The sequence below is a fragment of the Mauremys mutica genome, chromosome 9, assembly GCF_020497125.1.
Source record: "Mauremys mutica isolate MM-2020 ecotype Southern chromosome 9, ASM2049712v1, whole genome shotgun sequence".
In the NCBI taxonomy this organism is placed as follows: Eukaryota; Metazoa; Chordata; order Testudines; family Geoemydidae; genus Mauremys; species Mauremys mutica.
In genome coordinates, this window is record NC_059080.1 from 48,958,749 (window position 1) to 48,973,713 (window position 14,965).

General features: G+C 50.4%; 1 protein-coding gene across 7 annotated transcripts in view; it reads left to right on the top strand.

Moving 5' to 3' along the window:
* Positions 1–14,965, top strand: part of FARP2 (FERM, ARH/RhoGEF and pleckstrin domain protein 2) — a 191,931-nt gene that overhangs the window by 49,161 nt on the left and 127,805 nt on the right. For all 7 annotated transcript variants that reach the window (XM_045029426.1, XM_045029425.1, XM_045029428.1 and 4 more), the window contains exon 4: positions 14,327–14,369. In XM_045029426.1, coding sequence (XP_044885361.1) covers positions 14,327–14,369 — 43 coding nt within the window. The remainder of the gene's footprint in view (positions 1–14,326; positions 14,370–14,965) is intronic.

Sequence of the window (14,965 nt, forward strand, 5' to 3'; positions counted from 1 at the left end):
ACAAAAACAACAAGGAGTCCGGTGGCACCTTGCAAATGAATTTTAGTTCTGCTGTTTCTCTTTGAAATCTGTTTCTGAAGTTGTATTTTTGTTCAAGAACAGTTACTTTTAAATCTGTTATAGAATGTCCAGGGAGGTTGAAGTGTTCACTTACTGGCTTTTGTATGTTATCATTCCTGTTGTCCAAAAAAACTTTGCAAATTTAACTCCATTAATTTGGGCTTGAATAGTGACTGGGAGCGGCTGGCTCATTACAAAAGCAGCTTTGCCTCTCCTGGAATTGACACCGCCTCATCTATTATTGGGATTGGACTACATCCACCCTGATCGAATTGGCCCTGTCAACACTGGTTCTCCACTTGTGAGATACTCCCTTCTCTTGTCATAATGCCTGCATCTGTAACTTTCACTCCATGCATCTGAAGTGAGGTTTTTTTACCCACGAAAGCTTATGCCCAAATAGATCTGTTAGTCCTTAAGGTGCCACCAGACTCTTTGTTGTTTTCAAAATATGTCACTTGAAAGGATACATAGAAGAGAATCTGATTCATCTTGCTCCTCCTCCACCTCAAAATAAAAGTAAACATAAATTATCCATTTACTGATGCTTCTACTCAATAATGGGGTTTGATCACATTAATTAAATCTTGTGGGCTATCAGCCCAGATATTGCCAATTGCTTTTTTTCCTCCTCTTCCTTATTCTGCTTGTATTGTTTGAACTGAATCCTTTCCTTTCCCAAAATTTACCTCAGAAGCGTAAGAACTTTTTGAATGGCTTCTTTACCAACTTCATGTTTTAAGAGAAGGAATTGACCACACACAGACTCTTCTTTATTATCTTTACACAGTATTGTAGCTTCAGTGTATATATTCCAGACTATGATAAATTTTATAGTTTCTTCTTTGAGTGCTTGCTCATATAGATTCTAATTAGGTGTGCACGCACTGCTTGCACAATCGTCGGAAGATTTTTACCCTAGCAACACTCAGTGGGTCGGCTGAGATGCCGGATATATGCACCTGCCGACCCAGTGCCCCCTCAGTTCCTTCTTACCGTCCTTGATGGTCGTTGGAACTGTGGAGCGCAGCTAGCTATTCTCCACCCTCCCTAGCATATGTCTTTAGTCTGTGTTAATAGTTCTCATTAGTGATAAGTAGTTGTAGTATTTAGTGTAGTTAGATTAGTTTCTTTCTGAAAGGGAGCGGGGTCTCTCCCCCACCCCAGCCCGGTGCCTAGGCCCATACCGGGGTCTCTGGGTTTCAAACCCTGCTCGGCTTGCCTGAGGCCAGTGCCGACGGAAGACCCCCATGACTCCTGCCTAAGGTGTCTGGGGGAATCCCACCAAGCAGACAAGTGCCACATTTGCAAGGTCTTCAAGTCAAGGACCAGAAAGGAGCATGACTCTAGATTGAAACAGCTCCTCATGGAGGCGGCACTTAGCTCAGTCCCTTCCACTTTGCGGGATCCGGCACCGTCATCCTTGGTGTGGAGTGCCCCTGCGGCCCCGACTGGTCCGGCACTGCGTTCGGACTCATTGAAAGATGCGCGCCGGATCTCCACCATGCCAGTCCCTGTCTCCTAGTCAACGGAAGAAGCATTCCAAGCAGGTGCCAGCCAATTTCAGATCGTTGCCTCACCAACTGCCAGTGCTTCCTGCACTGCAGCCAGAGCCACGTCCGTTGCCGGAGTAACGGCTCCGCAAGGGCTGTTGAGTCCGGTGCTTGTGAGCTCCCTGGTGCGCACCGTGGTTGAGCTGGGACTGCCTTCTACACCAGAGACCTTAACAGCGCGGGACTTGATTGCACTCACAGAGCTGGTTCTTCATCAGGTCCCAGCACCGCCGATGCGGACGCTCCTGTCAAAAGGCAAGCTGTCCCTGATGTGACCGCCTAGCGAAGCAGGACAGCACCGTTCTCAGTCGTAGTCCCAGCATCCGTCTCGGTGCCGCTTGCAGTCCCGGCACCGATCTCGTTCTCAGCACCGGTCGCACTCACGCCACCGTTTGGGCTCGCGGAGGTCTGAATCGCAATACGGTCAGTACCGATTGGATTTTCTGCATCAATTCTGGTACCGATCCCAGGGCTGATCTCGTCTGAGGTCTCCATCAAGATCCAGATCAGGCTCACGGTACCACTAGGCCCGCAGGCACCGTTCGCCGCCTTGGTACTGCTCCGCATCATGCCACCAGCTTCTGGCACCGTGCCACCGCACGGCACCGAGGGACTCGGCACCGTCCTGTATGGCACAGTCTTGGGCGTCCCACTCTGCTTCTGCATCGTCACACTCAGAAGATGGCTTCTATGCCCAGGACCAGAGTGAGAGCAATGCAGACCAGTTACTGGAAGAAGGCCAGAACCCGGGCCTGGAACCTCCACAGTGGTCCTTTTGGACCCCATGGGCATACCATCAAGCCCAAGGAGCTCCTTTGAGGGCTTCGTGTTCCGTCCCTTCAAAGCCACAAGTACCAGAGGCGACGGTATCTCGCCCCCTCCCTCCCCCCCGGGGGGATTCTGAGACAACTGCTCCAGTGCCATTGCAGGCCCACTCTGCTAACGTGACGGACCTCCCCCAGGATCCTTTAGCCCCAGGGGTGTCTTCCTCATCCTCACCGGATGAGGCGGTGGTGGGCACTACAGTTGCAGGCCGTACCCCTATGGACCTCCGCGCCCACCAGGAACTGCTCCGCAGAGTGGCGCGCAATATGAACCTTGAGGTGGAGGAAGTGGTTGGAGTCCACCTGGTGGTGGACATTCTGTCGGCGGAGATAGCATCTTGAGTAGCCCTCCCCGTCATTCGGACTATACAGGCCAATGCTGAGACTATCTGGCAGTTGCCAGCTTCTATTCCACCGACGGCCAAAGGAATGGAAAGGAAGTACTTTGTTCCCTCTCAGGAATACGGGTTCCTTTACACATACACCCGCCATGCTCCCTTGTCGTGGCTTCGGTCAATGAGAAGGAATGCCATGACCAGCAGGCCCCTGCGCCTAAATCGAAGGATGCTAGGCATCTAGACTTGTTTGGGCGCAAGGTGTACTCGGTGGGAGGCTTACAGCTCAGGGTGACCAACCAACAGGCACTCCTGAGCCATTATGACTATAATTCGTGGGTATCTATGTCCAAATTCAAAGAGTTGGTCCCACAGGAGTCCAGAGAGGAGTTTGGAGCTCTAGTAGAGGAGGGTAAGAAGGTGGCCAGAACCTCTCTGCAAGCGTCTCTGGACGCGGTGGACTTGGCGGCTAGGACCCTGGCCTCGGGCATAGCCATCTCATGGCTGCAGGTCTCTGGATTACCACCAGAGTTGCAACAGACTCTCCAGGACCTACCCTTCGATGGCCAGGGTCTGGTCTCTGAAAAGACAGAATCAAGGCTGCAGAGTCTGAAGGACAACTGGGACATCATGCGTTCACTGGGCATGCATACGCCGGTAATGCAGAGAAGGCCCTTCAGGCTGCAGCCACAGAGATTCTATCCTCCTCTTCGGCCAAGGCAGGACTTCTCTAGAAGACGTGGACGGGGTGGTAAGAGGAGATAATCTGGCCCTCAGATGGGCCAGAATCAAGGCCCCCCCCCCCCAAAACCATCAGCGGGGCCCAAGCAAAACTTTTGAAGGTGTGCCCAAGAGTGGAGCACCAGTCTCCTTACAGGATCCTTTTCCACCCTTCACCAACCGCCTCTCCTATTTCCTCCCTGCATGGTCCCACATAACATCAGACCACTGGGTCCTATGCATGGTGGAAAGTGGATACTGACTCCAATTTTTGTCCTCCCCTTTCCACCCTCCCTTCCCGTCCCTCCTCAGGGACCCCTCTCACGAGCAACTCTTTCTAGAGGAGGTACAGTCGCTCCTGGCTATCAGAGCGATAGAAGAGGTTCTAAGAGAACTGAAGGGCAGGGGGTTTTAGTCCCGTTACTTCCTAATCCCCAAGGCAAAGGGGAGGCTACGGCCCATTCTGGACCTGCGCGGACTCAACAAATTCATGGTAAAGTTGAAGTTCCACATGGTTTCCTTGGGGACCATTATTCCTTCCCTGGATCCTGGAGACTGGTACGCCGCCCTTGACATGAAGGACACATACTTCCACATAGCGATTTACCCACCGCACAGGCGTTTCTTCTGCTTTGTGATTGACCAATATCACTTCCAATTCACCATCCTCTCTTTCTTTCGGCCTCTCCACGGCCCCCAGGGTGTTTACAAAGTACATGGCTGATGTGGCTGCTTCCCTTCATCGACAACGGATTCAAGTGTTTCTATATCTCGACGACTGGCTCATTCGAGGTCGCTCCAGAGATCAGGTGCGGTCTCATGTTCAGACCACCATGACCATGTTCGATTGACTAGGCCTACTGCTCAACGTCGCAAAATCTACTCTGGTACCAACCCAGAGGTTAGAATTCAAAGGAGCAGTCTTAAACTCTGGCCTAGTCTGGGCACTTCTGCCGGACGCGCGCTTTGAGTCCATGGCGAACATTGTCCGCGGCCTGCAAACCTTCCTGACCTCAACCGTGGAAACATGCCTATGCCTCCTGGGACACATTGCATCTTGCACATATATGACCAGGCACGCCAGACTACGCCTACGTTTGCTGCAAGCTTGGCTATCAACAGTTTACCAACCAAGTCGGGATAGCTTGAACACGGTAGTTACCATTCCACCAGGAGGATTAGCCTCTCTAGACTGGTGGCTGGACCCCAAGATAGTGTGCGAAGGGGTGCCATTTCATGCTCCATAGCCCTCTGTGTCCCTGGTCACGGACGTGTCATCCCTGGGATGGGGAACCCACCTCGGGAACCTCCGTACACAGGGGCTATGGTCGGCAGGAGAGTTATCCCTTGTAAGCGAGTGGACTCACCCCTGCGGCGCCTCCTGCTGGTCATCCATGGGAATTGGCTCTTCCAGCATCCTGGAGTGTCCCCTGCAGGCTGATGATCTGCTTTACCGCTGGCCCCTGTGTCCCTCCCAGGACCCCGGGGCCCCTTTCTCTGGGTTGCTACCCCCCTGGCAGTACCCCCACCCAGGGAAACCCCCACCCACTAACCCCACCTCGCCTCAGTGTAAGGCTACTGCCAGTCACTATCTAGCCCCACTCCCTGGGACAGACTGCAGTATATGCCACTCATCACAGACAAGGTTGGGTTGGACCTGCTGCCTCTTTCTATAGCTGGGCTGCCCCTCTGCAGCCCCAGTACTGGTCTTAGGCGCTCAGCTTGGTCCACAGCATGGGACTTTCCTAGGCCAGAGCTCCCCAGCTCCTCTAGCCTTCCCACAGCCCTGTTCCACTCCTAATACCCTGCTCAGCTCCCTAGCAGCCAGGCCCTTCTCTCTCTACAAGCAGAGAGAGAGTCCTGAGCTTCTAGCTGCCCTGGCCTTCTTATAAGGCCTGGTTAGTCTGTTTGGGGCATGGCCCCAGCTGCAGCCACTTCCCTCAGTCAGTCGGGGCTTTACTCCCAGCCCCAGCCCTCTCCTGGGCTGTTTCAAGCCCCACAGAGCAGGAGTGGGTAAGCACCCTGCTACATTCTTCCACATGAACATACAGGAACTCAGAGCAGTGCGCTTGGCATGTCAAGCATTCCAACAGCGCATTCATGGCTGTTGCATTGCAGTCCTCACCGACAACACAACGGCCATGTTTTTATATCAACAAGCAAGAGGGAGCCCGGTCATCCCCCCTCTGTCAGGAGGCCACTCGTCTGTGGGAATTCTGCATAGCCCACTCGATCCATCTGGTGATGTCGTTTCTCCCGGGAGTCCAGGACACCTTAGTGGACCGCCTCAGCAGATCATTCCTGGCTCACGAGTGGTCAGTTCGCCCAGATGTCATCCATTCTGTCTTCTGGAAGTGGGGCTTTCCCCTGATTGACCTATTCGCCTCTCGCAACAATCGGAAATGCCCGGTGTTCTGCTCTCTCCAAGGTCTCTCCCCGGGTTCTTTCTCGGATGCCTTCCTAATACAGTGGAAACCTCACCTGTGCTATGCCTTTCCTCCATTCCTGCTAGTCCACAGGCTCCTGCTCAAACTATGCAGGGACAGAGCCCGGCTGATCTTGATTGCCCTAGCATGGCCCAGGCAGTACTAGTATACCACGCTCTTGGAGCTGTCAGTGGACACTCCAATTCCACTCCCACTATGGCCAGACCTGATCACTCAAGACCATGGATGGCTCTTTCATCCCAACCTGCAATCTCTCCGCCTCACAGTGTGGATGCTGCATGGCTAAATGAGTCTGAGCTATGCTGCTTTCACTTGGTTCAGCAGGTCCTTTTGGGTAGCAGAAAGCCTTCTACCAGGTCCACATACTTAGCCAAGTGGAAACATTTTTCCTGCTGGTGCGCCCGGAATCATAACACCCCAGTACGGGCATCAGTTCCTGTCATCTTGGGCTACCTCTTGTCCTTTAAAACAGCAGGACTTGGCTATATCATCCATCAGAGTGCACCTGGCAGCTATTTCAGCGTTCCGCCCGGGTGAGAATGGGCGTTCTATCTTCTCCAATCCCATGGTCACTAGATTTCTCGTGGTTGTAGCACCTGTTCCCATGAATTAGACAGCCAGTCCCTATGTGGGACCTCAGCCTGGTCCTCTCTAGGCTCATGGGTGCCCCCTTCGAGCCCATGACTCTACGTGCTTGTTCCTGTACCTTTCCTGGAAGACAGCCTTCCTCATAGCTATCACTTCGGCAGACGAGTATAGGAGCTTAGAGCTCTCACATCAGAACCACTGTATACAGTGTTTCGTAAGGACAAAGTACAGCTGCTACCACACCCCACCTTCCTTCCTAAGGTGGTGTCTGCCTTCCATGTCAACCAAGACATCTTCCTTCCAGTTTTTTATCCGAAGCTGCACGCTTCTCGACGGGAACAACAGCTGCACTCCCTAGATGTTCCCATGGCCCTTGCTTTTTACATCGAGTGAACGAAACCTTTTAGAAAGACGACCCAGATGTTCGTAGCTGTGGCATACCGGATGAAGGGCTCCCGGTCTCCACCCAGTGCATCTCGCCCTGGATTACATCATGTATCCGTGCGTGCTATGACTTAGCGGCATCCCAGCTACACACCTGACCACTAACTCCACTCGGGCACAAGCTTCGTCTTCCGCCTTCCTGGCTCATGTACTCATACAGGAGATCTGTACGGCAGCGACTTGGTCATCGGTACATACCTTCGCTTCCCACTGTGCCATAATGCAGCAGTCCAGGGATGATGCGGCATTTGATTGAGCGGTCCTTCGCTCCGCAACATCTCACGCTGACCCCACCGCCTAGGTAAGGCTTGGGAGTCACCTAATTGGAATAGTTATGAGCAAGCACTTGAAGAAGAAAAGACGGTTACTCACCTTTGTAACTGTTATTCTTCAAGATATGTTGCTCATATCCATTCCAAACCTGCTCTCCTTCCCCTCTGTCGGAGTAGCTGTCAAGAAGGAGCTGAAGGGGCACTGGGTCGGCAGGGGCATATATCCGGAGCCATAAGGGTGCCATTCCAGGGGGTGCCTCAGCCGACCCCCCGAGTGTTGCTAGGATAAAAATCTTCTGACAATCGTGCATGCAGAGTGCGCACACCTAATTGGAATGGATATGAGCAACACATCTTGAAGAACAGCAGTTACAAAGGTGAGTAACCGTCTATTTTTTGTTGTTGTTCTGTTTATACTGCCCCATATATTTGAATTTTCAGACAATAATTAATAAATTTTAAAGATGTAATACCTTCCCTCTGTGAAAATTAAGTAGCTCAAAATGTAGAGTCCTCACACAACATTATGTAGGTGTAATTTGGCTTAGTTAATGTCTTACATCAACAGCAGCAATGAATTTTCAGTGTTTATATTGGTGGTAGCTCTTTAAGAATATTAGTGCACATATGTAGGGATTATGCTGTTTTTTGCTGTAAAAGAGGAATAATTTTGTGGAAAACTCTGAAGTCACACTTTTTAGTCAAGCTTTGCATCATCACCATAGTTAAGTGAGCCAGGCCAAATGTGGAAGGGAAAGGTGGGGCTGGCGCTTAGCCTCCATCATACATGTAAAGCTGAGAATCTGAAGGTATGAGTTGCCCAAATTACGCACACTTTTTTTGATGTTTGTGTGCAGTAGTATGGTTTCTACATGGTTCCATGGCCAACTCCTTTCAGCATTGGGGGCATAGTGTGCTCCTTTCCTGGTGTGATTCCTTCCATACTATACTTCTCATAATGTTTTTTGCAATATATCTTTGTTGTTGATATATACCTACTTCTTCTTCGAGTGCTGTCGCTGTGGTGCTCCACTCCAGGTGTTGGTGTGTCCCGGCGCCGTTGATTGGAGATCTTTGATAGCAGTGCCTGGTCGGGATGCATGCACTCAGCTGCTGTCTTGCCGTGTCGTTAGGGTCTGCCTGAGCGCGCACATCCCGCACCCCCCTCAATTCTTTCTCAACCGTCCTCGGCTGAAGACGGGATTCGGGGCAGTGCTAACCTCTTCCCTGGTTACTGAAAGAAATAAGTAGAAAGAAATAGAAATAGTTAGCTAGACATATCCCAGTTCTCTCCCTTCCTTTAGAATAGTTCGTTAGTTTAAAAAACAAAAAACAACTTTTCTCTCACATTCATCTCTTGTTGAGACTTCCCACCCCAGGCAATCATACTTCCATGATGCCGGGGTCTCTCGGCTTTAAGAAATGCGGCTCCTCCAAGGAGCCTGACAGGCACTCACTCTGTGTGAAATGCCTTGGTGAGACACACGTCCCTGCCAAATGTCTCCCACTGTACCAACCTGAAAACTAGAGCTTGTCGTGACAGGGACTTGCGGCTAAAAATGCTCCTGATGGAGAAAGCTCTGCAGCCGCCTATAGAGATGGATAGTAAACCCTCTCCCTCACGCTCCCCTGTTAAGTCGGAACTGACTGGGAGCACAGCTTTGCCCTCTCAGGCGAAGAGGCAGGAAGCCCCAATGTCTCCGTGCAGACACATTCAGAAGGGCAAAGGGTCTCCTGCAAGATCTTTACACTCGGTACTGACAGCCAGCCCCAAGACCAGGCGCTTCCGACCACCCCAGCACCTCAGCTGCGGCTCATGTGGGGCGCAAAGGCAGGGACCTGACTTCTCACAGCGGAAAGCTCTCCTTGGCATTGGTCCCGCCGGCACCAACGGTGGACCTGGTGCCGGCAGCGCATTCCATCCCAGTGCTGACAAGAACGTTGGCACCGAGCCTGCCCCTTACCCCGTAGTAGATGCGGAACTTCTGCAGGGATCCTACAAATGGCCCATGGCTCCTGCTAAAGCTAAACAAAAGTCACTGCAAGCTGCCGCTCACGCTCCCTAGCACCGCATCCGAGGGAGCAGCAACAATTTCTGCATCAGGATGATATCTCCATTGCCCCTGAGCCTGACTCTCTGCTCCTCGACACAAAGCGCTTACTGTTTGAACAACCGCTCTCGCCACCTGATCTGGCTGCCTTCACTGACAGCGAGAACGACATGCAGCAGCAGGCAGAGTTCTCCCCGCCTGAGTCTCCCCCCTCCACCAGAGCCAAATCTATCTCAAGGCATGGCACCTCACAAGAACCAGCCTCAGTTTCCCTACTTCGTCCCCCTATGGGTGGGGCCCCACTTTTCCTACCCTATGTCCTGGCCTCAGTAGTACCCTTGGTTGGCTCCTGCCGCCACTTCTCCTTGCACCCCTTCCACCAGACTGCAAGCCCATTCTGTGCCTCTGTCTCCAGCTCCTTCTACATCTAGAGCTCCTGAACCCCCTCTTGAAGATGTGAGCTATGAACCCTTCATGGATTTACCGGCTCCTGCTTCTCCATCAGCCACAGACAAGAAGCCCTCATGCCTCCACCTCCACAAAATGTGGACGACTTTAAGCAATTCCAGGAACTTTTCAAGAGGGTGGCATTCAGCCAGGACATTCCTTTGGAGGAAGTCCAGGAGACACAACAGACTCCTCAAAATCCTCCAAACCTCTGCGCCCTCAAAGATCACATTACCCATAAACGAAGCCCTCCTAGAACCAGCTGATACTCTCTGGCAGACCCCTGCCTCCATCCCACCAACATGCAAGAAGGCTGAATGTAAATATTATGTTCCCGCAAAGGACGTAGGTTTCTTATTTTCCCACCCACAACCCACCTCTCTTGTGGATGCAGCAACGTGTAGAACAAAACAGCCAAGTACTGGCCCACTCTGCAAGACAAGGACCTCAAACACCTTGATCTTTTGGGATACAAGGTTTATACCTCCTCCACTCTACAATTTAGAATTGCAAATTATTTCGCCCTCCCCGCAGGCTATGATGACAGCTACAACAAGCTCTTTGATTTTGCCCCCATATCTTGGAGGACAGGCAAGCGGACTTCAAACCTGTCCTTGTCGAAGGTCAGTTGGTGTCCAGCACAGCACTACAAGCATCCCTGGACATGGCGGACACAGCAGCCTACACTACTGCAACTGCGGTGGTGATGAGCAGGACTTCTTGGCTGTCTGCATCTGGTATCACCAAAGTCGAAGACCTTCCCTTTGACAAAGATAAACTTTTCTCTAAAAAAAGACGAAGTTCTTCACGCTATGAAAGACTCTAGGACCACCTCGCGCACACTGAGCATATACCCGTCCCTCCCCAGGAGATAATGGTATCAATCTTATCAGAGGCCCCGCGCACAACAATATCACTGGCCCCAGCCCAGACCATATGATATTGGGAGAAATCGCAACAGACCTCCTAGGCGCAGACAAAACCATGCGCAGCCAGATACCTTCCACCCATTGGGAAACAAACAGCAATTTTGAAGTGCTGGTCGGGGGTCTGCGTGACCACCCCTTGACTCCGCCGCCTATTTGCCCATTTGGCCACCACCTCCATGTTTTCCACCATGTCTGGCAACAGGTCACCCAAGACTGCTGGGTCCTGGAAATAGTTCAGTCAGATTACTCCATCCCTTTCATATCCTGCCTGCCTACCCTTCCCCCATCTTCTACAGCTAAGTGCAGTGGAACCTGTACCAACGCAACTTCAGGGAAAAGGGTTCTACTCCCACTACTTAATGACCCAAAAGAAAGGTCTAATATAGGCCTCCATCCCCTGCCTATGCCGACTGAACAAATTTGTATGTGTACAGAAATTCAAGATGGTCACATTGGGCACAATAATACCCGGACTGGAACAAGGGGACTGGTTCATAGCCTTCGACCTACAAGATGCCTATTTCCACATATCCATTCGTCCAGCACACAGAGGCTTCCTACAGTTCACACTCGGACACGACCACTTTCAATACAGAGTACTTCTATTCGGTCTCTCCGCACCGGGAGGATTCTCCAAGACCCTAGCCGTAGTCGTGGCCCACCTCCACAAACACGGGATTATACTTTTCCCCTACTTAGACAACTGCCTTATCAAAGGCGGCTCATATGACAAGACGTTAAAAGTGATGCATTTTACCATTTCCCTCTTCCACAGTCTAGGCTTCCAAATAAACATCCAAAAATCTACCCTGATACCCACCCAGCAGATAGAGTTAATCAGAGCTCACCTGGACTCAATTCCAACCAGAGCCTCACTATTACACATCTCATACGCACGCTCTCTGTTCGCCCCAGAATACAAGCACGGACCTGCCTACAGCTTCTTGGTCACATGTCAGCTACCACCTTCGTGGTCAGATATGCCAGGCTGCACATGAGATGCCTTCAGGGTTGGCTCAACTCCAACTACAAACCCAGCAGACACAGCTTCTGCATGATGCTAACTCCTCCAGCAAACGTATTGGCCTCCCTACATTGGTGGACAAAAACAGAGAACCTATGCACCAGGGCTTTGGAAGTGTGCTCCAGCTCCGCTCCAGCTCCAGGCAAAAACCTGCAGCTCTGCTGCTCCGGAGCTGCTCCACGCTCCAGCTCTGGGCTCTGCTCCAAAGCTCTGCTATGCACGGGTGTCCCCTTCCATCTGTACTCCCCAGTACTCATGCTCACCACGGACGCTTCCCTGATAGGTTGGGGAGTGCACCTAGGGGAACACATGGCACAGGGCCGCTGGTCCGTATCAGAGTTGCGTCTGCACATAAATCTTCTAGAGCTCAGAGCGGTCAGATACGCCTGCCTTCACTTTCTCCCCATCATAAAGAACAAATCCGTTTTGGTCCTGATGGACAATATAGCATGCATGTTCTACATCAACAGGCAGGGGAGAGCACAATCATACTCCCTATGCACAGAAGCCGTCTGGTTATGGAATTGGTGCATACAACTTCACACAGAAATCGTCACAACACTACCGCCGACACACTCAGCAGACACTTCTCCAAGGAACACGAATGGGAATTGCATCCCACGATACTCTGACAGCTCTTCTCCTACTGGGGTACCCAGTAGATAGACTTGTTTGCCACAACTCAGAACCGCAAATGCCATGTATTTTGCTCCAGAGCGGGACTCGGGACCACATCCCTAGGAGCAAATCCCTCATGTACGCTTTTCCGCTGATCCCACTGATACACAGGGTTCTACGCAAGATCAGAGAGGACAAGGCCTGGGTCATACTTATTGCCCCAGCTTGGCCCAGACACACATGGTATCCTTACCTTCTGCGCATGTCCATCCGTTCTCCAAGGACTCTCCCCAACAGACCAGTTCTGTTCTCCCAGGACAACAGTTGGCTTCTCCAGCCGCAGCTCCAGAAACTCCATCTGACACTGTGGTTCCTTCATGGTTTCAAACCCACGAATTAGCATGTTTGGAGCAGGTCCAGTATGTCCTCCTGCACAGTAGAAGAGACTCCACTCATAAGACTTATCTGCAAAAGTGGAAATGCTTCTCTGTATGGTGCTTCCACAAATGCTTGACACCCCAGACCGCGACCATCCCTGATATCTTAGACTACCTTTTTTAAACTAAAACAGGGCGGGCTCTTGCTCAGTTCTATCAGAGTACGCCTCACGGCCCTCACCACCTTCCATGACCTTGCTGGATGGATATTCGCTTTTTGCCCACCTCACCATAAAACGCTTCCTCACGGGCCTGCAAAATCTCTACTCTGAGATTCATCCACCAGCAGCCTCCTGGAATCTCAACCTAGTTTTCCGAGGTCTCATGAAACCTCCTTTCGAGCCCCTGGACACCTCATCCCTGCTCCACGTGTCTATGAAAGTAGCTTTCTTGGTTGCCATAACATCAGTGAGAAGGGTCAGTGAAATAAGTGCCCTGATGGCCTATCCTCCCTACATGATTTTCTCCAAAGACAAGGTTTCTATGCAACCCCACCCCAGATTTCTCCCCAAAGTGGTGTGTACCTTCCACCTTAACTAGCCAATACTTACCTGCAATCTATCCCAGACCTCATAAGACTCCACAGGAAGCGGCATTACATACCCTCGACGTCCAACGGGCAATTGCATTCAATCTTGACAGAACTAAGCCATTTTGTAAATCCCCTACTATCTATCTCTACTACCGAGAGGTCAAAGGGCGATGCTATCTCTAAGCAACGACTCTCCAAGTGGATCTCTGACTTCATCAGATCCTGCTACCAGACTCAGAATGCTCAACCAGCCGAGGGCATCAGAACCCATTCTACTCGGGTGATATCAACATCCGTTGCCTTCCTACACAACATGCATATTACCAACATATGCAAGATGGCCACGTGGACATCTGACCACACATTCATCAAACGTTATGCTATCACACAGAATACAATGGCAAACGCCATAGTAGGCCAAACAATACTGTCTACTGTTATTACTGCCGCAACTCCAAAATCTCACCAGCCATAGTAGTACACATTCACATTCACCTGGAGTGGAGCACCCACAGGGACAGCACTCGAAGAAGAGAAGGTTACTCTCCTTGCAGTAACTGAGGTTCTTCAAGATGTGTGTCCATGTGGGTGCTCCACTACCCACCCTCCTCCCCTCTACTTTGGAGTACTAATCAGACAACTCTATGGTAGAGAAGGACCAGAGCTGGGGTGCGGGATGCCTAATGCCGCCGCGAGACAGCAGCTGAGCGGGTGCGTCCAGGCCAGGCACTGCTACCAAAGATCTCCGATCAACAGCGCTGGGACTCACTGTTACCTGGAGTAGAGCACCCACAGGGACATACATCTTGAAGAACCTCAGTTACTGCAAGGTGAGTAACCTTCTCTTTTTAAGTTTAAATCATGGCTAAGCATGTTTGTTCAACTGGTGGAAGAAAATTGTTATGCTATTGCACTGAAATAGGGAGAGAGAAATACATGCTCATTTAGTAAGTATTTTTTAGTTGATTTTTGGTTTTGGTGTTTTACAACATTTGTGTAGCATTAGATTATGGATATTAATTTTTAACTTTTATCTCACTTCCAGATTTGGCTTGAACCTATGAAACCTATCGTTAAACAAGTACGAAGTAAGTACATATTTAATTTTTTTAAAAGAGTTTTCCTTTAATTTTTCAGGAATTTAATTTGGTTTGTTTTCAGTTAGTTGATTTTTTTTTTAATCAGGTTTGCTGGTTTTGTACTTGTCATTACCATATATAGTTGATTTAAACATACATCTACAAACTCAAACCTTCAAGATGGCTTCAAGCTCTCTCATAGTATCAAAAATTTCTAGAATATGTGCCATTCATAGTTTTACTACCATGTTGAATTACTGCATGCTTTGTGGTCTATTTTGAACTAAATGTAGATCTTTCTTTTTCTAGAAAGATAACTTGCTGCTTCCTCAGAGACCTAAATCTTGTCCAATTAGTTGCTCGCTCTTTGTCCATTAGGTCTCCATTCTGTGACGTGTGAATGCCCACTCCCATTCACTTAAGTGGAGGCTGAGTGTGTTCAGTATCTCATATGATTAAGCTCTAAGACAGCCAACAAATGGAAGACTTCTTTTCCTCCTCCTATCTAAACCCCAGTATATGCTTTGCTTTGATACAGTTAATTTACAAAATGTGACTATCTTGTGTTGTGTTAGACCACAAAACGATAAAGGATTCAATTGCTT